Source organism: Haliotis cracherodii, unplaced genomic scaffold (assembly GCF_022045235.1).
Source record: "Haliotis cracherodii isolate W230 unplaced genomic scaffold, xgHalCrac1.p SCAF_4, whole genome shotgun sequence".
Classification (NCBI taxonomy): domain Eukaryota; kingdom Metazoa; phylum Mollusca; class Gastropoda; order Lepetellida; family Haliotidae; genus Haliotis; species Haliotis cracherodii.
Genome location: NW_027266297.1, coordinates 38555629 through 38581985, shown reverse-complemented (window position 1 = coordinate 38581985; position 26357 = coordinate 38555629). Strand labels below are relative to the sequence as shown.

The 26357-nt window shown below is 38.2% G+C and overlaps 2 protein-coding genes, 1 long non-coding RNA gene and 1 other non-coding gene across 8 annotated transcripts in view; 2 read left to right on the top strand and 2 right to left on the bottom strand.

Moving 5' to 3' along the window:
* Positions 1 to 1088: 1088 nt before the first annotated feature.
* On the top strand, positions 1089 to 1162 carry Trnat-agu (transfer RNA threonine (anticodon AGU)). Its single transcript has one exon. It is a non-coding gene; the product is annotated as a tRNA-Thr (tRNA).
* Positions 1163 to 1229: 67 nt separating this feature from the next.
* Positions 1230 to 7415, bottom strand: LOC139478545 (uncharacterized). The gene is made up of 5 exons (XM_071261044.1): positions 7398 to 7415; positions 6065 to 6148; positions 4928 to 5443; positions 4392 to 4524; positions 1230 to 3726 (listed from the first exon to the last, which is right to left on the bottom strand). Exons 2-5 carry the CDS (start codon positions 6141 to 6143, stop codon positions 3624 to 3626), a joined length of 831 nt encoding a protein of 276 aa, XP_071117145.1. The 5' UTR covers positions 6144 to 6148; positions 7398 to 7415; the 3' UTR covers positions 1230 to 3623.
* A 295-nt stretch (positions 7416 to 7710) lies between these two features.
* LOC139478547 (uncharacterized) overlaps positions 7711 to 26357 on the top strand; it is a 31792-nt gene continuing 13145 nt past the window's right edge. The window contains exons 1-2 of one of the 3 annotated variants that reach the window (XR_011654314.1): positions 7711 to 7768; positions 11988 to 12086. This is a non-coding gene — a long non-coding RNA (uncharacterized lncRNA). Of the gene's footprint in view, positions 7769 to 11987; positions 12087 to 22064; positions 22173 to 22704; positions 22789 to 26357 lie in introns of those variants that run through there. The other 2 variants (XR_011654313.1, XR_011654315.1) reach the window with 2 other exon arrangements.
* On the bottom strand, positions 17182 to 24556 carry LOC139478546 (angiopoietin-1 receptor-like). 3 transcript variants are annotated; one of them, XM_071261047.1, is made up of 5 exons: positions 24470 to 24556; positions 19606 to 19692; positions 18367 to 18852; positions 17873 to 18005; positions 17182 to 17323 (listed from the first exon to the last, which is right to left on the bottom strand). In XM_071261047.1, exons 2-5 carry the CDS (start codon positions 19685 to 19687, stop codon positions 17203 to 17205), a joined length of 822 nt encoding a protein of 273 aa, XP_071117148.1. In that variant the 5' UTR covers positions 19688 to 19692; positions 24470 to 24556; the 3' UTR covers positions 17182 to 17202. The 3 variants fall into 3 exon arrangements, with proteins under 3 accessions (XP_071117148.1, XP_071117147.1, XP_071117146.1); XM_071261046.1 differs by lacking the exon at positions 24470 to 24556 and adding an exon at positions 22188 to 22251; XM_071261045.1 differs by lacking the exon at positions 24470 to 24556 and adding an exon at positions 20383 to 20449.

Below are 26357 nucleotides of genomic sequence, written 5' to 3'. Positions count from 1 at the left end.
TCACAGATGCCGAAATCTCTGCCAAAACTCATAACTCATGATATGTTTTTTTATGAATATTCATCGTTTTTTTTAAAAAAATATGCTTTCGTGTTTAAACGACGCATAGAATGCAACACGTTAATGTTAACCATTAAATTGTTGCAGCAAAACGATTGGGTGTCGTTTACAAGAGATGATCGACAGTGTAGGGGAGACAACTCTAGCCGAGATTAGCTGCTCTGCACCACGTGTCGGTTGGACGTCCCGGCGAGACCTGTGAAGAACAAAGTCTTGGACACAACAAGAGGCTAAAGGGAAAGTGTGTTATGAAATAGAGAATTCGCTTTGTTATCTTCTACCCTTCATATTGTAAATGATGACGAATTTAGTACACATATTGCTAGCTAGGAAACCATTTATAAAGTTAAACTCAACTCAACGAAATAGTTGATTTAAATGACAGCTCCATCTACTGGCGACCTAGTTCCGAACCATAGACAAACACTCAGCCAATGAATACATTTCTTTAAAATAATTGTATTTTATTTTGTTCAAGAGAAGTTGGCTGTTAATACCTCGTCTGGAATCAAGGAAACTAGACTTGCTTTAGGTTGATCAAGACGAGCCAAGGCTTTTCGTAAATTTAAAAAAAAATAATTGGGGAATATATGTATATATATTCCAGTCATGGCAGGGCTATCAAAACCACCGAATCGGTATTGTACGCAGGAACAGCCTTGTGGCAATGTTGGCAATACTCTAAATAAAAAGATAATCACTGAAACTTTCAAACTTCACATGAGCGTTATGTCAGTTTTATAATATGTTTTCCGAATAAAAAAGAAAAGAAATTAATCGATCTCTTGACAAAGAGTAAGAATTTGTCAAATTAAATAAGTAAATTCACAATAAGTATTCTAATATGTGGATCACTACCTGTATGGAGTGAGTGTTCTGCAATGTGAAGGTGTTTATGAGCGGATATCGTGTCACGTGACTAGAGACGAATGTCACGTGGAAGGCGTAAAATCCAAAGTATTGACAGTTCTCTGTTTGTAAGGGTGACAATCAGAACGGCAGTAGGCAGCTCCATTGTCGAACGTCGTGGCTCTATAGCTCAGTTGGTTAGAGCGTCTGCCTAGTAAGCAGAAGGTCGAGGGTTCGACTCCCCCTGGAGCCTTTTTGCATTTTTCATTAAAACAAAACCACATTTTGTAGACACATTTATTGTTTAACATATGCATGATGCTATGATACTGAAACGGAAACAAGATAAAATTAACTACAGAATGAAGTTTAATATGGTAAATGATATGAAATCGAAAGGTAGAGTGTTGAATGAGGAGGAGTGAATACATACTACTGGCACATGTCTTTATACCAGGCGCAAAACAATACTCAGTAGCGATTAATATTGTAATCATGAAAAGGAGTAATATGTTCTTCAAACCCTCCATACTGTTGCATTTTCATATCGTGCAAATTCCATGAAGGTTGGTGTAGATTAACAAAGGAGTACCGTTTTAAACAAACGCCCGGGCGTATATTCTTCTAAGACACTCTTTATCCCCGACGTTTAATCACAAACTAATAATGGGGAGAATTCTGTGCACAAAAACTACTCAGCGTTTACTTCCGACGTTTAATCACAAACTAATAATGGTAGAATTCTGTGTATAAAAACTACCCAGCGTTTACTTCCGGCGTTTAATCGAGACCTTGACCTTTATTCGACATGGACTTGACAAGTTATAGGTGAGTGGATACAAGGTGATGTTTTTACACAAGAGTTTAAATGAGATAATAAACATGATATTAATATTGTATGTTTGTGTATAAATGTCATGCTCTCCCACTCTGTCAATCTTTTATGTATACCAAAGAGGTTGTTGTCCATACTGTTGTCCATGTTGTCATCTTACGTCTAAAGGCCTATCAAAGTTGATACTCTAATTATTGTAAAGGGTCTGCAAAAACGGGAATACATAACAAGCTTGAAAACTAATTGGCTTAAAAACAACAACAAATTGGACAGGATCAAGTTATATATGAGGACACGGACACAGACACACAGAGAACAAAATACATTCAATTCTTTATCAGTTCAAGTATGCACTGCAAACAGTTTGTTTTTGTCTAGCGTCTTTTCCGATTATTATCTTGGCGGTAGAGCAACTGGGGCCTCTTGTGCTTAAAAAATGCTTCTTCAGTGCTACGTTTTGTTTTAGTCTGGATAAGCCAGGTTCCGGAAAATCCAACATTGTGTACGCATATATTCAAAGAATGATAATCAACAACAGGAAAGACATTCAGAATGACAGGTACGATGATAAGATATCACCAAGCGTAACCACCCGAAGCAATTTACTCGCCTCTTATGATCAGTTGGATGATTCAATGACCTACTCGAACTCGGGCCACCGCCGGGGCATTCATCAATCGACTCTTCAAACAATGGAATCTGTCACAGACAGCACAGGTATCGATTGTTGAAGAATGCTTTACCTACCTTTATATCTTTATCTCTAGTTCTACAGAATTTACATGTCTTGAATATAAAAACAAACCCAAAAATACATCTTCTAGAAGACTGTATACTGTTTTGTCATTTACTGTTCAATAGCATTATGTATTTTCAACCAAAGAAAACAAATCACAGCGAATGTCAACAAACGGGAAAGTTAAGCTGCCTTAGCCTTTTACTCTCATCAGTTTCTTAAATCAAAGTCAACTGACAGAAAGATTTAGACAAATTATGATGTACTGGTTCAGTAAAATAATTTAAGAAAAATACCCGTTTTATGGGAACCAATAAATAATTAAATTGTGTTGTCAATAAACGATGACGTATTACACCATCTTCAACAACACATTTTAAACATTATTCATTCGCATTACTTTCTTTGTTAGCTTGTATCATAAAAGGGAGGCAACTCTACCCTTTCTCCTGACTCTAAATATAAATGTTCGGTCATTCTACTCCTTGACGTAAAAATACGCATGAAGAATTTAAATAATACAATATTCTAACAACACTGCGTAATTACCTAGACTGCATCACTTCGGGCTTTCCTCCCACATTAAGCTGACACGCCGCGATATGACTGGAATACTGTTAAAAGCGGCGTTAAACCCAACTCACTCACTCACTAATTACCTAGAGTAGTTTTTTCAGGCTGTGCACACGTATGTCTTAAGAGGCGACGAACGGTATCGGGTGGTCAGGCTCGCTGACTTGGTTGATGCATGTCATCATATCCCAATCGTATCTTGTTTTTCTTTATGACGTCACAGCACAATTGTATCCTAGCACCCATAAGGTCCCTTTTCTCCTGGTGGGTCACATGTTTTAATGGTTTTAAAAACCTTTGAGGATCACTTGCTCCCTTGTGAATGAAAGAACATCAACCAGTGGTAGTTTTCCACAGGTTTTCAAAAGTCTTTGAGTAGTTGTTAAATCATTGAAATACATTTTGACTTCCATTTTCAGAAGCAAGTTATTATTGAACATTTTTTTAAAGCAGTTTTTTAAAACCTGTCACGCCCTACTGACTTTCAATACACTTTTGGTGTACGATATTGTACTCGCGTATGTGTCTGTTTCATCCTTTGTCAGTTAATACAGATTCACGAAACTACATTTAATTTACTAAAAAAAAGTTGACTTTCACATTGAGGAGCCGATTAGACTCTCCTCGCTTCTCAACTGCTTCCATCTTCGATTGTATCCTTGTCGCTTTCCTCCTGCAAAACAGAGCATGATTATACCGTTGAAGTATTTTCATCATCTGTCTCATGAGCTATACCCATTGTATCCTTAGCTTCAACTTCATTTTTGAATGTCCCAAAACACAAACTAAAACACAAAGACGACATGAATATGTATATTGTAAAATCAGTCAATTTGTATTATGGCTAAAATTGTCAGTCATTTTGTAAATTGACTGAAATCTCTTGCAGAATAGTTGACACATTGGCGTAAACGTATTATGCAGCATAATGGACTTCGAAAAGTCCAGATACAAGTGGTACATCTAGTTGGTCAACTGGCTCAAGCAGAATGCATGGTAAAGCACAGTCGAGTAGAACTTGTTGCTGGCAACCCTGGCGATAAAGACATTATATCCATTCCTTTAACAGAACCTCGAAACATCCTGGCTGTCACCCTGGACAGGATTGATGATGACTCATACCGTTTAATACTCAGTGCCGGTGAGATTTTACAAATTGTCTGATTTTACACATTGACTCTAACATATATATTAATTAATTTCATTTAACTCGGCATCTTTTTGTATTTCTTTTTCAAACAGAGTTATTGTCATCATGTATGTGATTTGTTGAACGTAATTAAATGAAGTTATTTCTGGATTTCTTTGTATCGCCAGTATTGTGTGATGAAGACATGCCTGGTGATGGCGATGCTGACGATAATGAAAGTTATTACTGCAGATAAAACAGCAACACCAGTGAGGAAATATGGAGATATTGACCATCTGTCACCAAGGGGTCTTGACGTCATTGCAGAGTGTTGATGGAACTCTAAAACGGAAAAACCCCATTGTACTCACACATTGCTTTTGTTGAAATTTAGTATGTTGATACACGTTGATGTGGACCTTCTGTTATGTGAAGATCCAGGTAAAGAGATCTTCAACAACCCATGCTTGCCGTAAAAGGCGACTATGCTTGTCGTAAGAGGCAACTAACGGGGTCGGATGGTCAGACTCGCTGACTTTATTGATGCATGCCACCGTGTCCCAATTGCGTGGATCGATGCGCATGATCTCAATCACTGGATTGTCTGATCCAGACTCGATTATTTACAGACCGCCGTCATATAGCTGGCATATTAAAAAATAATTTTTGATATGTGTGTGTAAAATAATATTTTTTATGTAAATAAACATTTAATCGGTTTGGAGGGTTCTTGACAGCCCCTTACCTGCTTTGTGAAAGCCGTGTGTCTTGTTCACGTGACTGCTGTGAGTCTTGTTAATGTCACTACCATGTGTCAGGCTTAATGTGATTTTGTGTTTTATCGGCGATGGGTCGGCATCAGCAGAAATGTTTGGCAAACATACTCCACTGTTTTTGTCACATCGGGAACAGGTATATGGACATTGCTGTAAGCATCCAGGTCCGTAGAAACCATCCCTGCATTGCCCCACACAATCTCCAGTGTATCTCCCACACTTCCGACAAGGATACTTACATCTAGTACTACACGTTAACCCCCGCCACCCCTCTACACAACCCTCCGTACAGTTGACGGCTCTACCATTGGCCAGGAGGGCACACCTTCCATTCAAACAGTGTCCTCGGCAGCTCCGTGTACAGTCAGACCCATAGAAGCCGCTGTCACAGTAGGTACATTCCTCGGGACATTGGTCCTCGGGACAGTAGTTCACACAGCCATCCTTCAAGAGTCGGCGAGTTTTGTACACGCATTTGGTGTCACCTGCAAATACGACAGCACATACGCATCAAAATACGACATGGTGGAAGCTATTCTTACCACCTCTTTTTTGATCAATAATGAACTTAGTGCTGGTAAGACCCATGAAGATCCGGCTTAGAATAGGTCTTCAGCAACCCATTATTGCAGTAAAAAGCAACCTTGCTTGTCGTAAGAGGCGACTAACGGGTTCGGGTGGACAGACCGCCGTCATATAGCTGAAATATTGCTGAGCGCGGTGTCAAACAACAAACATAAACCAACAACTAGTACTGGTAAATGTAAAATGTTGTGAAGGATAAAGATATTACAGACAGAAATGCAGTCCGCCTAATCAAAACATTGAAATATCCTTACATAGAGTGAGCTGTAGTTTCAAATACCTTCCAATAAATATCCAAGCGTTGATCATCGTTTTTCACATGGAAAATAAGCGAAATAGATAATTTATTGTAATTGGAGTATTTCCACTGGCAAATGTTTAAGAAAGGAAAAGCGAAGAAACGATGGTCCTTATACCATAACTCAAACAAGCTATCAACAAGCTAATCTTGTGCTTATGGGTGTGAATAAAAAGTTTCCAGTGATTGGCATTATTCACGTTAAAGGCGTTAACGAACTTACCTTGGTGTATCAGGAGAAAAACATACACAACAAACAGAAATGTTGTTGGTAACAAACCCTCGTGTCCATCCCAATTCATTTTGTCTGGAGAAAAGAAATAATGGTATGAATAAGTATTAAACCGTCCGACCATGGAAACTTCTTTGCTGCGGATTAGCATGCGTTGGCAATTTGTGTTTGTGTTTAGGGTTTTGATGTGTGCTTGGGAGCTGGGATTTGGGGCTGGGATAGGGGCATGGGGTTCTGTTTTGGGCTGAGTTTGGGTGTTAATGGTCAAGGGAATATATGTGCCATATGTCAGGATATGTTGCCAGAACAATGCTCCATCTGGAATAGCTACATGTACGTAAAATAATTACTTGTGGTATAAATTGTATTCAAAGCAAGAAAAGTGTTAAAACTTTGTTAAAAAAACAAACAGTTTACAACATGTCTTACCTTAATATAACGGGTGACCATAATCAATATATATAGATTCATATGATGAAGTATGCATATGTTTCCTGCAAAATAGGAAGTACAGTTTGCGCATGTACAGGTTTACGTGGACACGTGTCAGATTCCCGGGAGAGGTAGATTTCTCCGAAACGGGTGACCTAGTTATTTTCAAATTCATGTCGGGCACAGAGTTACCTTATACCTGCAGTCATATCAGCATGTATCAAAGGCCAGTGTTAAATCACTGACAATGAGTCTTGTAATCGTATGTACGTGTATTCTATCGTTGCACCCATTATAATATGGACTGTTTGGTGGTATCAGCGAGTTAAATCGAAACCATAGCGCAAGAGAATGACATGCCCCCAAACAAAAGAAACATAAATGTTGTTGTTGTTGAGAATAGCCACTGACGTATGACCTACACAGTAACAGAGGACATGTATCTTTCAAACATTACGTTATTAGTAATTATACATTGTGTCATAGATTACAGACAGGTTGTGAGTTATTCGTCAACAAAGAAGAAGTATTAACATGACTTGTAATATTCAGTAAACATATATTTAATCCAAGTTTTTTCAGCAGTGTGGCTGCTGGTCACAATGGGGGTTCCCTCATATACTAAAATGTACAAAAGTTGATGAGTTATCACATGGAGGCCACTCCTTGTCCCGTGGCTATCACAGGGACCCTATCAGGGAGGACAACAGACGCGGCTTGATTCGTGAGGTAAATGCATTACAGTTGGAGCGCAAGGATACATGCTGTTGTTCCTGGGATCTGACATACAAAGTGTGAAAATCCTACCATGTCTTGGAGAACACTATATCCAATATATATATATAAAATCCTTCCCATGTAATTGAAAAGGGAAGTGGAATACAAATTGTACCGTGGCGGTTTAGTTCATTCTGAAAACTACAGGCCTGGATCATTTTTAGCAGTTCCGCATAACGTGTTTTGTTAAATGTGTGTGAAAAAATCTATATTTTCTCTCAGATAACACAGTAAATCTAATAAAATATATGAAAGCTTGGAAAAGCTTCTGTTTTACAGAAGTAATTATTTTAAATTCGGTAGTTGCTGTGAATAACTTCCTTGTTGAACCATAACCTATCTCGAAGGGATATATCTCCGCAGTGACTGCGCAATACCGTCTGTTGTGACGTCACTGTATTGTGTCTGTATTTATTTTCACTATCACAGTGTGACGTGCGACTCATAGCGGACGGCACGTGGGGAATACTGTATCAGCGGCTTTAGGTATGTTTAAAACATTGACAAGTTTGTATAATATGTAATATATGAGCTGATATTTTCATGAAGTGCATATACAAGTTATGGTGGATAATTATATCATTTTGAAAGTTACTATTAATTCTCTAGCTTTAGTGTTAATGCTTTTAATGTGGATTTTACTCAGATATCGATGTTAAAGGTTTGAAAGAGTATTGACAACTCAATGGTGCGATTGAGTTTGTACAATTCCTTAAGAGCAATATCGGCCCAAGTAGCCTATATTGTGGCAAAATCAATGATGACGCCGTGTGTTCGCGGAAAGGGTAATCAGGTCCTACTCTACCGGTACTACCCGCCACCCTCACAATTTACCACAACACATGTATAGTGCTGCTCACAATCCCTGTTGCCCTTTTATGTTGCCTGAGAAAGATAATACTAAAGGTGTAAAAGTAATTGACTGGAAAGTTTAAATTGCATGGTATGAAATGGTGATCATTTTAGTGTACGATGCTATTTGAAATGACATGATGAATTATGCATGAATGTATTGGGTTTATTTTGTAAATATTGTGCATATTTGTAGCGAGGAGGAACATACAGTTCACATCAAAGTAGGGAATTGCATCGGACTTCAGTTTGGTCACAGATGCGTTAAATTCGGAAATCCCCTTACATGTCGTTTTGAAAGCTTCACTAAGGCCTTGAGCCTGAAACCCTGATCAAACATGTCTAAACAACTTAGGAACATTTGAAATCATCGTAGATGATGCATCACAACCGGCACATATATGAGAATTCTGTATATTTGCTTTCACGCATAAATGCCCACCTTATAGTTCAATTAACAAATCGAATCATGAGTTGACTGAAATTATTACAGTTGTGAAGAGGGTGTAACTTAATCATAACCACATTACGCCACACCATTATGTCTTTATGACAATATAGCCTGATGCTTGCCATTATGTAAAGATTCAAAGGGACCTGCACGTAATCGATGGCGCCTTTGTTGCGTTGTGTATTTCCGAGAAGAGACTTGGTTCTGAATTCGAGAAGTTCCACGTTATTATAGCGTTAGCTGCTGAACGTATATAGTACTACGTTTTACTCAAACGGCATGGATGAGTGCCAGTTCAAGTATATATTTGAAACGTTATTCTGTTTTTCTGAGTTTATGAATGATAACAGCAGACAGACATTAGCATACTCATTATTGGGGTAGCGCAGATTTAACATCACGATACTCCAAAGGGACTGAGTACGATACCAAGAGTGAGTGAGTGAGTATGGTTTTACGCCTCTTTTAGCAATATTCCAGCAATATCACGGCGGGGGACACCAGAAATGGGCTTCACACATTGTAACGATACCAAGAAGGCGACTTACCTCGTGACATGAAAATAGGTTCACGCTACTTGTACAGGTGTGTATATAACATACAGCAATATTTCACCGTCGGAAAGTGAGATATTATACCTCTATGTGTAGCTGGATCTATATTTATCCCATTCCCAAAGAATGGTCCTTTCCCAAAGAATGACGCCATCAGCTAGTTATGCATGGTAAGTGATGTCATTTCTGTAAATGTCTTATTTGTTGTCGTGTATTAAGCATGAAACACGCATAAGTCAAAGTCGTTGTCATGAAAACTCGAAAAATACATTTTTTTTAAATCCCAAACTATCAAAAGGCACCAGTTCACCACTAGACCTATCTATGTGTCAGGTATGGTTAAGATATATCTAATGTTTTTTAGTTCTGCTCCGGAAACGAAACGTGACGGAAGATCGGACAGACAGCACCCAATCCTATAATCCCCCTTCCACTTCGTGACAGGTGATAATAAGCGACTATAAACAATGTTTACTGAATAATATTGATGAAGTCTAGATTTCTATCTGTATATATACGGTATCACTAGGCGTTAAGAGGTAGAGGAAATCACACTTTTTCATGCAGGGTTACTCGCTCACTTTCGTGTTGGGGATTTGTGACCAGACTGGAAGGAAAACCTGCAGTCTTGTGACTTTGCCAAGTACGTATTGACAGCTTTTCCAGGATAAGGGTGGTCTGTCAAAAAACCCACAAACAATCAAATCTATTAAGCAATTTGATCTCAGTCGTTTGATAGGGTGAACTCGACACGGAGAATAACCTAAACGTAACACACGCATAAGAAAATCACTTGTTATTCATTTCTAAATCATGGAAAAAGGTGGACATTCATACTCTTCAGTTTTAATCGGTAATATCACATTTAAAATGTAAGTCAAGTGAAGATACTTGGGAAAACTTGTATAAATATTATGACCATGTGTATTAATAACAATATCCGTGTTCTTACAGTTTGGATTTTTCTTCAGAGAAATCAAATATTGCATTTGTCGGTTTACCTGCAATAGGACCCTTGTTTTTTCATTGATATGAACAATCTCTTTATTCCACGTTGTGATCGGAGAAACATTTATTTGATGGAGTATTTATAGCACGAAGTGGGTATCCAGATATAAAATCGACTTATGGTTTGGTATAAGTATTTATTTTACCTGGAATCTTTTTTGAAAGACAGAAATAAAGGTTATATTGAACACAAGAACACAACATGAAGCCACTTATGTGACGAGGAGTTCATATTTTTGGTCACCTCGCATTAGTCTTGCTGGTACTTTTCTGATAATAACTATAACGCAAAAAGGGTTTATTGACGATCAAATACAGTTGCATTGGTCTGCACAGCACTGCTAATGTGACAAATTACAGTGCAGACTTGAAGACGTTGCTCTCGTGACCTTCATGAACTGTCTCACTTGTTAAACATCTCAGCTATTAGTTCATTTGGGTTGAACGTCGAGGGTCGAGGGTTTCACCAGAGTCTTTTGCATGTCTGATCAATTAAACATTTAAGTAAATCGAGGTGTGTTAGTGAAAATACTGACATACAGGGATAAACATAACTTTGTAACATTAATGCTGGAATATGTCTGAACAGGTTTAAGACTAGAATATTGAAGATATGAAGTCCTACCGTACAAGACATCGTCTGTATTTTCGTCATCCCACATAGATTAAGTACATGATTTAAGATGATTGGTACGCTTCGCGAACACCTCGTGTCACCACAATTTGGTAGTGTTTATGACATACTCGGAATCCTACAATCAATTCTGCTTTTGGCTGATATCATCTCGTGATTTTAGGAAGGGATTTAGATGATTTTATCCAAGACGTATGAAAGAGTGAATGCATTTGATTTATCTCACTGCTATGGTTTATTATTAACCAGTCTATCTAGCAAACCCTGCTTAACGTACAATACTTGTTAACATACCAGTAGATGGCGATACTGAAAGCAGTGAAGACAATAACTGCTTCTGTCACACACAAAAACGCATTGGAAAAAAAACCCGGGGAAGGTGAACCAGTGTCACTCCGTGAAACATGTTAATGTTCCCCCCTAGATTATGCTTTCCCCAATGATAACATTGTATATTGTGAAGCAAGCTACCTGTTCACACGCTTTTGTACATGAATAGGCTCACTGGATGGGTAGTCAATCTCACATTGTTGTCACAGGCTTGTTGTCCACATTGGTAGACCGACCAATTTGGCGTTGATCGCGCACATTTTGATTTGTCGCATGGGGTGTGTGTCATTTCATGGGCACATAGATGTGCGACCATCCTTTTTAAATATTGAAATTAATGATCAGCATTGCAGTTGTTTTTTGTCTGGTTGGTGAACGCCGCACTCAGCAATATTCCAGCTATATGACGGCGGTCTTAAAATAATCGAGTCTGAACCAGGCAAGCCAGTGATTGCCATCATGAGCAGTGATCTACGCATCAACCTAGTCAGCGAGCCTGATCACTTGATGCCATTAGTCGCCTCTTACGACAGTCACCGTTGTGTTTTACGACAAGCATGGGTTGCTGAAGGCCTTTTCTAACTCGGGTACACCTTACACAGCTTCAGCAATGGAGGCAATAATATATTTGCCCTGTTTTAGTTTCGTCAGCCATTACAAGTTTAAACTGACATTGTTGATAACTGATTGATTACGACATATATGTGTTTGATATTGTGGAAATATGGAAATAGGATGTATTTGATGGCAGTATGAATGATCAGAGATTTAAATGTACCTACTTTACTGTTACACAAAGCTGGCTTGGACCTTTTCATCCAACATTTTAATTTTTCAAAATGGAAAGCGCAACGTAAAAGCCGTTTCTATTTTTAGTGTCGTGTTGGCGATGAGCTGTGTCTATCAATATCCATATTCGAAGTCAAGAGGGAAGTTTCAAAACGTGGAGAATACCGGCTCAACTTGATAGTTAAGGTAAGGAGATCATTATATGCCATAAACAGCATGATATCCATCGCAATGATGTAAAAACCCAGTATCAAGTGCAGTACACTGTATATCAAGCGCAGTATACAGTACATGACCAGCAACATACAGAATGGCACTGCGAGACACTGGGAGTGGCACACTTGTTGAAGCGTGAACTTGTCAGTGTTTGGGGGATTCAGATCTATTACAATGGAGTAAAATAAGGTATATTTAGCCCCTCTCCCCTCAAAATTAACCTATAACAGCAAATAATTATATAATACTAAAGATAAACGCTGCATGATTTAGCTTGAGCACTGTTTGATCCTCACAGTTTATTTTATGAATCCATGGGAAAGTCTACCATCTGAACACGTGCTTTATATTTCATGCATTTGTTTTATGTTATGCTTTTAATACATGTGTCATTACTATGAACAATGAATCTCATCGAGGTTTGGGCAGATAAGTATAATATGAAATAATGCTGTTTTATATGAAAGCCTAATGGTGCCACTTTGGTAGCATTATTGTTTTGTTATAAAATAAAATATTCTCGTTATTTCAATTATTTTCTCGAAAGTTCGAGTTTTTTAAATAAATATAAATAGACAGATAAGCGAAATTACGAGAAAATAATCGGGGTAACGAGAAAAACCAAGAAAAAACAACGAAATATGAAGTTTTTGAAACAAACTTGAAATAACGAGAAAAAGTCCACGCAGCGAGAAAATAATCGAAATAACGAGAAAAATAAGCGAAGCAACGAAAACAATTCGAAATATCGAGTTTTTGTGTGAATAACTGGAAGTAAGGAGAAAGTAATCAATGTCAATAATGTTGTGTTGACTCAGCAATCATCCACGGGAGCTTAGAGATACGATATGGTTTCATTTGAGACGACTATTTCAACAGGATATTTAATTTCGCTTTCTCTGTTTGTTAAGAATGTTGTTGTTCTTCTCAAGTACGTTATCCCTAACGACTAAATGAATGCAAAACCTTTTTTTGATTGTCTCTTATGTGACTCTACAACATGTAATGTGACACGGCCGAGAAGACTTGGTCACGAGTAACACATGGCCTATTCACAAAGTTCACATATTATCGCGGTAGTTGTTGAACGTACATATTACACGGTGCACCCGTTTTACTAAAGAGACATGGGTGTTTCACGGGTGTAGTCGACATAAACATATTCATGATTAGGCTTAATGGAGATTTAACACCAGGATACGCCAATGGGACTGAGTACTCCACCAACGCGACGACTCACCTCGTTACATGACAACAGGTTTACGGCTCCTTGAACAGGTGCAGATATTACATTACCGGAGGTACACATAACTGGGCTGAAAGGGTAATGTTATACCTCTGCGTGTTATACATGTAACTATTTGTGTCCAATTCTTGATAAATAGCGAAAGCAACTTTGTTATTTCTACGTATTTTTACTTTCCGTCGGCAAAGGTAGGTGAGTAATGGTTGATAAGTGACTTCTTTTCTATACATAGCACATTTGTTGTCGTGTATTTTCAAGCTTCAGCATCATAGTACCTGTTGTTTATTTTTTAAATAGAAATAAATGTTTATACATAATTGTGCCAAGAGCCAAGAACCCCAACGAATATCTTATATATTATTTTAATGATAAGTGATAGGCGTGTTAATGGGAAGGGGAAATCACACTGTCCCCTTCTGAGTTGCTCGTTCACTTCCGTTTATGAACCCAGATGGAAAACCTATTATTTTGTCGTGACATTGCCAAGTAGGTATTGGCTGCTTTACCAGGATGAGTGTGGCCTGAACGAAAAACGATCAATCTATTAAGCAATTCAATCTCAATCTTTTGTTTGCCTAAACTCCATATAGTGAATTACCTAAACCTACCGCACTCAGTAACAAAACTAATTGTTAATCATTTATAAACCATAATAATGATATGGATAGTCATACTTTCAGTTTCAGAGGTAACAATACATTTGAAATGTACGTCAAGTGCAGATACTTCGGAAAACTTTTAAAAATGGTATGTTCATGTTTATAGAAATTCCCATGTCCTTTAATTTAGGACATTTCATCAGAGAAATCAAAAACAGTATTGGATTTGTCGGTTGATATGGAATCGGACCCTTGTTCTTTCGTATATATGGACAATCCCATTATACCACGCTGTGATCGGGTAGATTTATAGGAGTATATATCATATGAAGTGCATATTGACATGTGTAGTGGTGGACAGATTGATATTATCCGAGTAATTTGATATTCACTGTGTCACAAACTCTACTACATGATGTACACGTGTCAGTACTATGGAACATGTTATACACGTGTCACATACTCTACTACGTGACGTACACGAGTCAGTACTAGGGAACATGTTATACACGTGTCACATACTCTACTACATGACGTACACGTGTCAGTACTAGGGAACATGTTATACACGTGTCACATACTCTACTACGTGACGTACACGAGTCAAAAAAAAGGTAACATGTCATACACGTGTCACATACTATGCTACATGACGTACACGTGTCAGTACGAGGGAACATGTCATACACGTGTCACATACTATACTACATGACGTACACGTGTCAGTACTAGGGAACATGTTATACACGTGTTACATACTCTACTACGTGACGTACACGAGTCAAAAAAAAGGTAACATGTCATACACATGTCAAATACTATGCTACATGACGAACACGTGTCAGTACTAGGGAACATGTCATACACGTGTCACATACTATACTACATGACGTACACGTGTCAGTACTAGGGAACATGTTATACACGTGTCACATACTCTACTTAGAACTTAAAAGGTATCGATATTATTTCTATTACACACTAAGCCTCTAAGCCAAGCCAGGTCCCTAACACACGTGAAATTAATAGGCAGCCTCGTGTCTAATAGGCGGTCGGGTAGCCTAGTGGTAAAAACGTTCGCTCGTCACGCCGAAGACCCGGGTTCGAATCCCGACATGGGTACATTGTGTGAAGCCCATTTCTGGTGTCCCCCGCCGTGATATTGCTGGAATATTGCGTAAAACCATACTCAGTCAGTCAGTCGTATGTTTTCGGCGACGATATGATGTTCGGGGCTGATTGTTTCAATGATGGGATTACAAGACTTTACCAAGGCAAATATTTGGCATATAAATGAAATGTTTATGGTTCAGTTAGGGACAAGTAACAGGCAATTTCGTCATTGAAACAGCCAACAATGAAAGCAAAACATAACATTATAAAAAAGTGTTTAAAAATAGTCAACTCATGACAACATGTTGTTTGCAAACCTTTTTGAGATCGATATTCATTGCCATCTCTGTCAACCACCGCCGTAAGAATAAGGGGATTTGAAAGCCCATAAGAAAACACTCCTCCCTTCGAAAGGCCATGAAAACAATGTCCCGATATCACTGAACACACAGCACAGGGATTCCATCATAACAACTTATCAAACTTGGTGAAATTAATTTCAGAACACGTATAATTAAGCAAATCATACACGAAACACTGTTTCTTGTCCACAACTGTCACATCATTTTTTATTTACACGCTGACGTTGAATACTTGAAATCTTGAAATTGACAGGGCAAATCAGATTCCTCCTGTCTAAATAGCCCGCTTGTCTGCAGCCTAAAAAGCGGCTGTTCATTCACACTCCAGATTTCCTTTATATCCATTGATATACATATTGTACAAGCAGGCTTGTTCCCAGTAAGTCTACAAATTAATGTTGAATCACATCATAGATCAAGATGTCATCCTGCTTCGCGTTACTTGTCTGAGAGGCACGGAGAATGTAAACAACAACATTGTCAGTGTGAGGTGTGAGTATCCGTGATGTAGGTCAAGTTCTGCCATATCCCTGTTTCGGAAGGAGAGGCATGTATTTTTAACTTGTATTATTTACCGGGAGTAGTTGCCAACTAACGAATAAGGCTAACATTTAAAATACTTAGTAGAATGTTGATTAAAAACGTTTGTTAGAGATAAGCATTATCTCTGCAAAGGGAAATATATTCCATTTCCAAGAAATGACTTGATGAGTCCAAAGAGTGTGAAGCAGGTTGCGATGAAATTATAACATATATTTTTGGGCTACGTTAGGAGCGTTATTTGTCAACTTCCTTGTGAAAAACTAAGTGTTTTGAACACTTCTTTTGAACTCGAGGAGACTGTGGGTATTGAACTTTAAAAATATTTGTTGCATATACAACTACCTGTTATCCCTTTTCAGAATGTTCTGAGATAGAGAACCTTTGTTCCCTGTGTAATAACGCGTTGCTAAAGCGCTCGGTTCCAAATTAAAATAAGAGGCTTCTAATCTACAGGATAACTACATCAAATTTCAAAACTCTGTTGGTTTATGTCCTAATTGATTGAAGACATCGTGGGGCGGTCGGGTAGCCTAGCGGTTAAAGCATTTGCTCGTCACGCCGAAGACCCGGGTTCGATTCCCGACATGGGTACAATGTGTGAAGCCCATTTTTGGTGTCCCCCGCCGTGCTATTGCTGGAATATTGCTAAAAGCGGCGTAAAACTAGACTCACTCACTCACTCACTCACTTTAAGACATCGTTGTGTCATCACTGGGCATTATTCCGATCTAACACACAGAAGGAATTGCCTTATAATCGTGAAATCGTGTTGTGGCCATATACATGATGTAACAATATCAACTTAGCTGTGACAAGTCAGTATATTAAGTGAGTGAGTGAGTTGGGTTTAACGCCGCTTTTAACAGTATTCCAGTCACATCATGGCGTGTCAGCTTCATGTGGGAGGAAAGCCCGAAGTGATGCAGGTCTCAGACGTTTACCACTTCGGTGAAACCCACGAGCACTGGTATGGTGCTGAGAACCCTAGAAACATAATCGGGGCGAACCGGGATTCGAACCCACAATCATAGGTTTCTGGCGTGCCTAAGGGACGAAACTCTGCACAGCGAATCGCGACGCCTTAGACGACTGGGCCACCCGTGCCCCCAATTATTATAAGGAGCAGGGGGTCTGTGACCTTCCGAGGATGGAAAAAAACAACTTGAGGACGTTTTCAAACACATTCCTTTATTAATGATGAATTTTACGGTACAGGATATACATCAGTAATTATGGATCCTACAACCCATCACTTTTGAATTTGGGGAGCCGATTAGACTCTCCGTGTCTGGGGAGTTTCCTAACAGAACCCATTTCTTTTTCTGTGGCATGGTCACTTTCACCCTGTAAAAAAGTGTATGATTACACACTTTAAAGAATAAAAAAATTAAATTATCCTATCACAAGGTTCAACATTATATTCTTATTAACCTCAAAATCATCTAGGGATGCCACTGCTGTAATGGCAAAAGACAGATTTGTCGCTTTTCATTCATTTGACAACGTGTAGATGCAAATAGATTTTCTTCAATATTTGTGATTTTTAAAGCCAGTGCAGTTGTGGTAATTAATAACTATACAGTATAGTAATGAACGACAAAGCATACATGTATATCAATCTCTCACTTTCAGAATAGTGAATGAATGTTGTTTTCCTCAGCTGTCGACAACATTACAATTATTTCATAGCACGTAAATAAACGCATCTGAAATGAAAATGATGTTTGGGGCATATCCCGTACTAGAATCCCAGTTGGGGTCTTTCCAAAGGGTCAGGAGGTATCACCTGCTGCTCGCAAACTGAATGAATTTAGTCCAGACATTGTGTGATCTAATGAATGCAAATGAATTGTGTTGTTTCTACTTTTCGTTGTGTTGCCAGTATAGACATACCTGAAGATGGTGAAACTGATGACAATAAAAGTAATTACTGCAGATAATACAGCAACGCTAGTGGAGACCTGTGAGTTGAATGACCAACTGTCACCATGGGGTGTTGACGTCATTGCAGGGTGTTGATGTAACTCTGAAACATATTTACAGTACAAACACATTGCATGTGTTGAAATTAAGTATGTTGATACATGATGATATGTATCTTCAGTTATGTATTACAAAAGTATGGGCGGTAGGGTTGCCTTGTGGTTAAAGCGTTCTCTCGTCACGCTGAAGACCCGGGTTCGGTTCCTGACATGGGTACAATGCGTGAAGCCCCCGCTGTGATTTTTCCGGAATATTTTTAAAAACGGCGTAAAACCAAACTCACTCACTCTTACAAAAGTAGACACTAAGGAACAAAGAACTACGGATTGCAAAATATATTTTGATATGTGTGTTTATATTTTTTATGAATATACATTAAATAGATTTCTTGCAAAACCCCTCACCTGCTTTGTGACTGCTGTGAGTCATGTCACTACCATGTGTCAGGCTTAATGTCATTTTGTGTTTTATCGGCGATAGGTCTGCATCAACGGAAGTGTTAGGCAAACATACTCCACTGTTTTTGTCACATCGGGAACAGGTGTATGGACATCGCTGTAAGCACCCAGGTCCGTAGAAACCATCCCTGCATCGCCCCACACAATCACCAGTGTATCTCCCACACTCCCGACAAGGATACTTACATCTAGTACTACACGTTAACCCCCGCCACCCCTCCACACAACCCTCCGTACAGTTGACGGCTCTACCATTGGCCAGTAGGGCACACCTTCCATTCAAACAGTGTCCTCGGCAGCTCCGTGTACAGTCAGACCCATAGAAGCCGCTGTCACAGTAGGAACATTCCTCGGGACATTGTTCCTCGGGACAGTAGTTCACACAGCCATCCTTCAAGAGTCGGCGAGTTTTGTACACGCACTTGGTGTCGCCTTCAAAATACGATAGAATTATCATTGAAACTATCTATAAGTCCCAAACTGGGACAACAATTTGGTATTACTAAATTTGACATATTTTGAGATAAAGTTACTTGAGAGCGAAATGCATTCGGCCTAAACAATACATTACATATATGTGTTTATAATAGGGTGTTGATTGCAGTTTCAAATATCTTCGTTGTATATTTCTTTAATATACCCAAATCTGAACACTAGAGATGGCATTCACGTGCAATGTTTATAAAATAAATATGGTATATTACATTACACAAGTAGTGTGGAATTTGTCATGTAAAAATGGATGATAGATTGTTATAAACATAAAGTCAAAATATGTATTAATAAATTATTGGGTGTAATGAAATCTGGAAACCATGAATCTTTAACAGCTCCAGTTCGAGTACACGTGATATGCATTTGTCAACATGTTAATATAATATTCTTTCTCACTTGATGTGGTATGAGGTAGGTATTGCGTTCTCGAATTGAAAACCATACAATTTGCACTGTGGTAATAAGACTTAAAAAATCACTTTGTTTCACCTGTTTCACCTCAATAAAATATACATTTTTAATAGAAATAAATAATGTTTCATCTTTCAGGAGAATTGTTTTTGTCTTCAAGCAGTGACCAAAAGTGTTTTGTCTCTAACAAATATCACTACTCTGCACCAACCCGAAATCCTAACCACGCACCCATTCCCCGGGTTTAATTTATGCCATCTAAAAATTAGATAATGTTACCATATTGGTAGAGGAGAAGGACATGCAGCACAGTATTTACAAGGAGAGTTGGTGACGGTGCCCTGGGTCCACTACATTTCATCTTGTCTGGAATAAATAAAACACAACATTTATGTAAAAGATGTGCATGTATTAAATTCCAATGTTTCTGCTGAGGTTACTGAACGTTGACCATTTGGCTGAACGTTAGTGTTTGAGGATGATTTTGGAGGGGCGGGGGGTTCGGTGGGCGTTTGGATGTCAATATACTTAATCTGATTTGGAAAGAGAAGTACTAGTTTCACTCCATTTTTACCCCTTAGTGCATTGTTATGGATGGAAAATAACTTGTATTCATCCCACAGATAAAATATATGCCCCTTAAGATAAAGCGGTATTATGGGTAAATAATAAATCATGTAAAATTAATATTGCAAGAGTTTTGTGGCATCTAACACTTTCATTAACGTGCTATAAAATGTTTTTTTTAAATAAGTTTGCAATACAATAGGTGAAGATGCCATAAAGGCCAAACCATAAAGCAAACTACAACGAATTATGACTGAGTGACTGATCCATATATATGTATTGTAATGCATATACTTAGACGCTATTTTAGTGACATTAGTTTTAGGGTGGATAAATTTAATAGACACACTGCATTGAAATCAGCAAATATGTTCATTTATAATTACCTATACATCTGTAAGTCACATCTTCTTCTTGTGTAAAATTGCCCGTAATTACATCTAACCGAAATGAGGACATGATAAATGCATTGGTATATCGCACCCTTACCTCAACACACCGCCTTGTATAAAGTCCCCGTCTTATGCCAGTAGTTAAACAGCGGGTTTGTTGCGCTCGATAGTTGCGATATAAAAACTGTACAGTTTGTGATTGTTTATGTGCATGGTTACGTGAGCGGTATGTCAGGTTCCCGGGGAGAGATAGATTTCTTGGAAGGCTGTGACCTATTTTTCAAAGGTTCTAAACATAACGGCGCTGTTGTGTGGACATATGTCCCGGGTAAAAGAAGACTGTTGGGATGAATGTTAAATCGCTGATCGGGAGCCATGACAGCAAATGTCGTGAGGTGAAATGGGGTTTACCGTCACACGCGTTCACAAGTATTGCATGTGTGTGCATGCGTGCGTGCGTGCGTGCGTGTGTGCGTGCGTGCGTGCGCGTGACACGCCGGGATATAACTGGCATATGGACAACGTGAAACGGCATAGGTATCGGTATAGGTATCGGTACAAAATGGCAGAAACACATGATATGTTTAATCACTGCTGTCTGTTACCAGTTAAAGTGTGAGACAAATTGTTACCCAACTGTTCGTGGAGGTATAGATTCTAAGCCCGGACATCTTATAATGGTTTAATGAACATCCCCCGACTGTTGGTAACCTCGGTACTCTTCACACTTCTCACGATAGAGTTAGACACATTTCATAAGATACCTTTATCTTTCACAGTAAATGCTGGTATCACAGAGATACTCTGAAATATATAGATATACGAGGAATACACTTGGGTCTGCAATTAGTAGTGTGCGGGGTTGGGGGTTGGGGGATGGAGGTTGGGGGTTTGGATAGAGCATGATTGGTTGGTTGGTTTGTTGTTTAACGCCGCACTCAGCGATATTCCAACTATATGACGGCGGTCTGTAAATAATCGAGTCTGGACTAGACAATCCAGTGATTGATATCATGAGCATCGATCCACGCAATTGGGATCCATGACATACATCAACCAAGTCAGCGAGCCTGACCATCAGATCCCGTTAGTCGCCTCCTACGACAAAGCATACGAATATACTTTTGTTGAGAATAGTCACTAACGTATGACCTACACAGTAACAGGGATACATGTATCTTTATAACATTACGTTGTTAGTAATCATACATTTTGTCGTTGTAGAAATATAGTAATATGACGTGAAATATTGAACATTCAGAGGTTGTGAGTTATTCGTCAAACGAAGAAGAAATATAGTAATATAACTTGTAACATTGAGTATACATTGATTGTGAGGTATTCATCAAACGAAGAAGAAATATAGTAATATGACATGTAGTATTGAGCATACATAGGTTGTAAGGTATTCGTCAAACAACAAATAAGAAATATAGTAATATGATATGTAGTATTGACCATACAGAGGTTGTAAGGTATTCGTCAAACAAATAAGAAATATAGTAATATGACTTGAAATATTCTGTTTATACAGGGTGTGGGGTATTCTTCAAAACATAGAGAAGCAATATAGTAATTTGACTTGTATATGCAGTAAACACAGGTTAGGAGGTATTCATCAACAACAAGGAATAAACATGATAAGTATTGTGACCATTTGTAATATTCAGCATACACATAATTAGTTCAAGCTTTTCAGCAGTGTGTTTACTTGCCACAACAGGGTTTCCTAAAATAGGCACAAACAAACACGGTGGCCACTCCTTGTCAAGATGATTTCACAAGGACCCTATCACAGAGGACAGACGCAGCTTGAATCATACGAGAAGTGCGTTACAGTTTGAGCGAAAGGATACATGTTGGTGTTTTGGGGATCTAACATACAAAGTAAGAACACCCTACCGTGCCTTGCAGAACATTACTTCCAATATATAACGCCGACACTACTTGATAATGTTTTCTATTTGAAACAGAAAGGAAGTGTCGCGTCATGATGTTATGCATTGGTGCATTGGTGTCGTATTGAATAAACTATCACCAATAGCCGTTATAATACACTCCATACAATAAGACATGTACATCGAAAAAGGTGATATTTCATATCAGTTCCTATATGTAAATGTAGATATCTTTTTTTAACTGATCTTCATGTCCTTATTTTGAAAGTAGTTCCGCAATGCCATGTTATTTCACTCGAGTGAAATATCGATTTTTTTTCAAAGAAATGCATTTTCCTTCACGAAATAGGTAATAAATGTAATAATATATTTCATAGTCAAACTTGTCATGTTTCTGTTGTATAAAAGGTAGTTATTAGAAGTTCACGCGTTACTGTGAATAACTTCCTTGTTTGAGTGCAACGTACAGCGGAGGGATATTTCTCCACACTGACTGCGCAATACCAGTCATAAGTGGTGGGTGGCAGTGCGGTCCGTCTATATTTATCACCAACTCACTAGAGCAGGTTGAGGTGACACGGATTACAGGGAAAGAGCAACTCAGCGTATGTGTTACACATTAATCATAGGATTTACTTGATGTGCTGGTATTTTATCAAATGTCTATCATTATTTATGCTGGAGTAATGATTCACAATCTCGGAAGTTACTACCAGTTCACAAGTGTGAGTGTTAATCTTGCATTTTGGTCAGACGTTTCAAGGATCGAATCCCAGAAAGAATATTCGCAACCTTATGATGGTATTGAGCATGTCCATATCAAGGGAATATCGTATCCAGTAGCCTATTATGTTTTTCTCTTCTATTAATGGTGTTTAAGATGTAGGAATAGGTTCACTGTTAAAATTTATCTGTTGACTGTTAAATGTGACATTAGTCTCACATAAAAACTTAGTTGTAAGCTTGTTTGAAATTGATGTTCATACGCATCGTCTTCACAGTGCAAAGTTTTGGAAAAAACTATCTAAATTTAGCCTGAGCTAAACTGGGCGATACCGGCCCAGAGTTAAGGCCAAGGGTATGCTTGCAATCACTTAGCATTTGTTAGCGCCTGTACATGTTGGCAAAGAATTCTTATGAATACGGAAAGAGTTTTATCGCTTTTATCTACTATATTCACAACGTTCTCTGTAACAGAATTATGAATTCTACTGTGTAATTAATTTGTGTTTGAATGGAGTATTGAATGTTTCCAGGTAAACAAATCAATTATTATCGAAGATAAACAGGATGTTCATACATTGCGCTGAAATATGCGCAAGGGTACTCTTTTCGTATGACTATGGACTATTTGATATAGCCCTAAAATTCTTCAACTTCTTCAACGCGCAATGCTCCTATTTATATAAGCGCCTTTTTCTATGAATACGAATTACATTGAGAGGGTTAACGTTGCTTTTTGATATGATAAAGTGCTGAAAGGACCACACACACCTTCGCAATGATATGATTATTAGCTATGAATTGGTAGCTACACTTACAATGGTTTTTTGTCAATATCATGCTGAAAAAAAAAATCCAGTTTTATCTCCATTCTGGCATGACAACATTAAAACCTATTGTTAATAATATTTTTTGCTTTAGGTGGGTTGAGTCACCGAAATATATTACCTCATATTTTGTTTATACTCCTTCATGATCGACAGGCTTAGAGTTTGAAGATGTACATGTTAGGTACTTTCTAGGTAAAACAAAAACATGTCAGTACATGTCAAAGCAGATACGGCTCATACTTTTATTTTTACTGTTTATTCATCTATTTTTGCAAGTAGTTAATGATAAAGTAACTAGAATTAACGTTCTTTATGTCAACCTTAGACCAAGACTCAGTCGCTGAAAATATATTTTTTTGATAGAAACAAGCAACTATATCTAAATAGGAAAGGAGCCCCCAATTTAGACTTCAACCAATGTCTTTCTCTTTGGTCAGATTTTACGCATAATCTACCATAACCAAGCTGATAATATGTAACACGTTAGTTAGTAATCACAAACATCGGTCGATACCATGTAACTAAAATGTTGGTATTTTTAGTTGGTTTCCAACACGTTAATGCCCCTTAGTGTATTCCATATCGTCATGCGTCTTCCCGAATTAGTCTGTCAAGTTGAAGATAACTGCTTGGCGAGAACCTTTGCTGTTTTATCCTTCAGGCATAGTACGATTGTTTGGAATTGCAAGGCTATTATATTATGGATTGGTAAAATTAAATGGCTTAGCCTTACCATGAACTTTCTTGGCGATACTTCAGACATTAGGTTGTGTTCATCAAACAACTTCCTGGATCAGGCAGTCTATTTCGAGTCTTTGTTCTTTTGGCCGCGTTGCTGTGATCGTTGACACGATGCGTGTATTTTGTTACCAGTTGTCATTGCAAACGGGGTCATAGCTTACCATTCGCGCAGGGAGTGAGGACTAAAGGGCTGTAAATTTTGTGCGTGGTGTGGTGGATGAGTGTAGTATTTCTTTCAAGAGAGGCCAGTGGTGGTGGTGGGGATGGGGGAATTGAGGGATGGTTGGGTGCACCGGGGTGGGATGGGGTTGGGGGTTTGGGCCAATTTCAAATTCGACATATGGAAATAATGTAAAAAATATAACTGTACAGATGCAGGTGATTTAAAAAAAAGAACAATATGTAACAGCAGTACAATAAGTCATTTATATGATAAAAGACCACAGAAAATCCGGCAATGTTAATTGATATTTATTAATAGCGCTGATGCCTATGATTAGAGGAGATTCGCTGAATGTTTGCTGTATCACATTAAACAGAAAGGGGAGGTAGATTCTACCCCCTAAAATGTCCATGACATGCATCATTTCCTATGTTTGGCCTCGTATTATCACAAATTTGTAGCAAACTTTTCTTGCATCGCCTCCTCTCTGCACCTCTCTTTCGAATGGTCCAACCATCTAAAAGCTAAAGCAAGCCCTTTCAGCAGCCCCCATCCTTGCATACGCCGGCCAAAACAAACCCTTTATCCCCAAAACTGATGTATCTCAAACTGCAATAGGGGAGGGACATTTTAGGCCAACTTGATTCTCATGGCGTAACTTGGAATGATGTTGTTAATTCATGTCGTTTAACCACACAAGTATCTTCCTTGACATTGGTCCTGTTCTGTTTAAAGGAACGAAAGTGTAAGTTGGTAACGTGTCTTTTGCTCGTCAGTTCAGGTTATTGCAATCAACTATATATATGTTTATGTTGTATTTTGTCTCCCAGTAAGGGTAAGCCTTAATGGTCATTTCACATCACAGTCAACAACTGTTTGAGTCATATCACAGCGGGACAAGTGGAGTCGATAACATAAGGATACAACACAGTGACTTGCATGATATGGCATCTTGAAATGGAAGATTTTAAATAATTATTCATAAATAAGGGATACAATACCATTAATTGTCTCTCGTGGTGATGTCTCTTTGTAAAGATAATTGCTTTGCTCACTAAATTCTCTATTGATGAGGATGGCCACATATTGGTTGAGACTTTTTACTAAGGTCTGAGTTATTTACACAAAATTCTGAGCTGTGTTGTTTTTATTAATTTTATTAAATGGGGGACAATTTATGTTTTTCGCAAAAATCTCAAGCCCCCCCCCCCCCCTCCCGAATATCAGATGGTCGGTCTCTTAAGGGTGCTATAGACGAAGTAATGGACGCTAAGAGGCGACTAACGGGATCAGGTGGTCCCTAAATTTTCTTGAATCTGATAGTAAAAACATGCTTTATAAAAGTAGCCACTAAAAAGGAATGTTTATTTTGTGAGTTGATGCCATTTATCATTAACATTTCAGATTTATAGTTATTATTCAAGAAGGGGAGATATGTAGATCTTAACTTGGAATACTTGTTACACTTAAATAAGACATGGAATTCATCTTCACTTTCACCTCTGTCACAATAGGTACTAACACTGTTAACAACATCAATATCTGCCGATTTACGACACATATATACATTAAAATTATGTAATGAGACTCTAAATTTACGAAACGATCTAATTAATGACTTCTCTGGTAAGACAGATAAATACATTTCCTGTTGAAGATGTGACTTAAGTTTACTATAATTGCTAAGTAAAGACGAAGATAAAACAGTTTCTTTCAC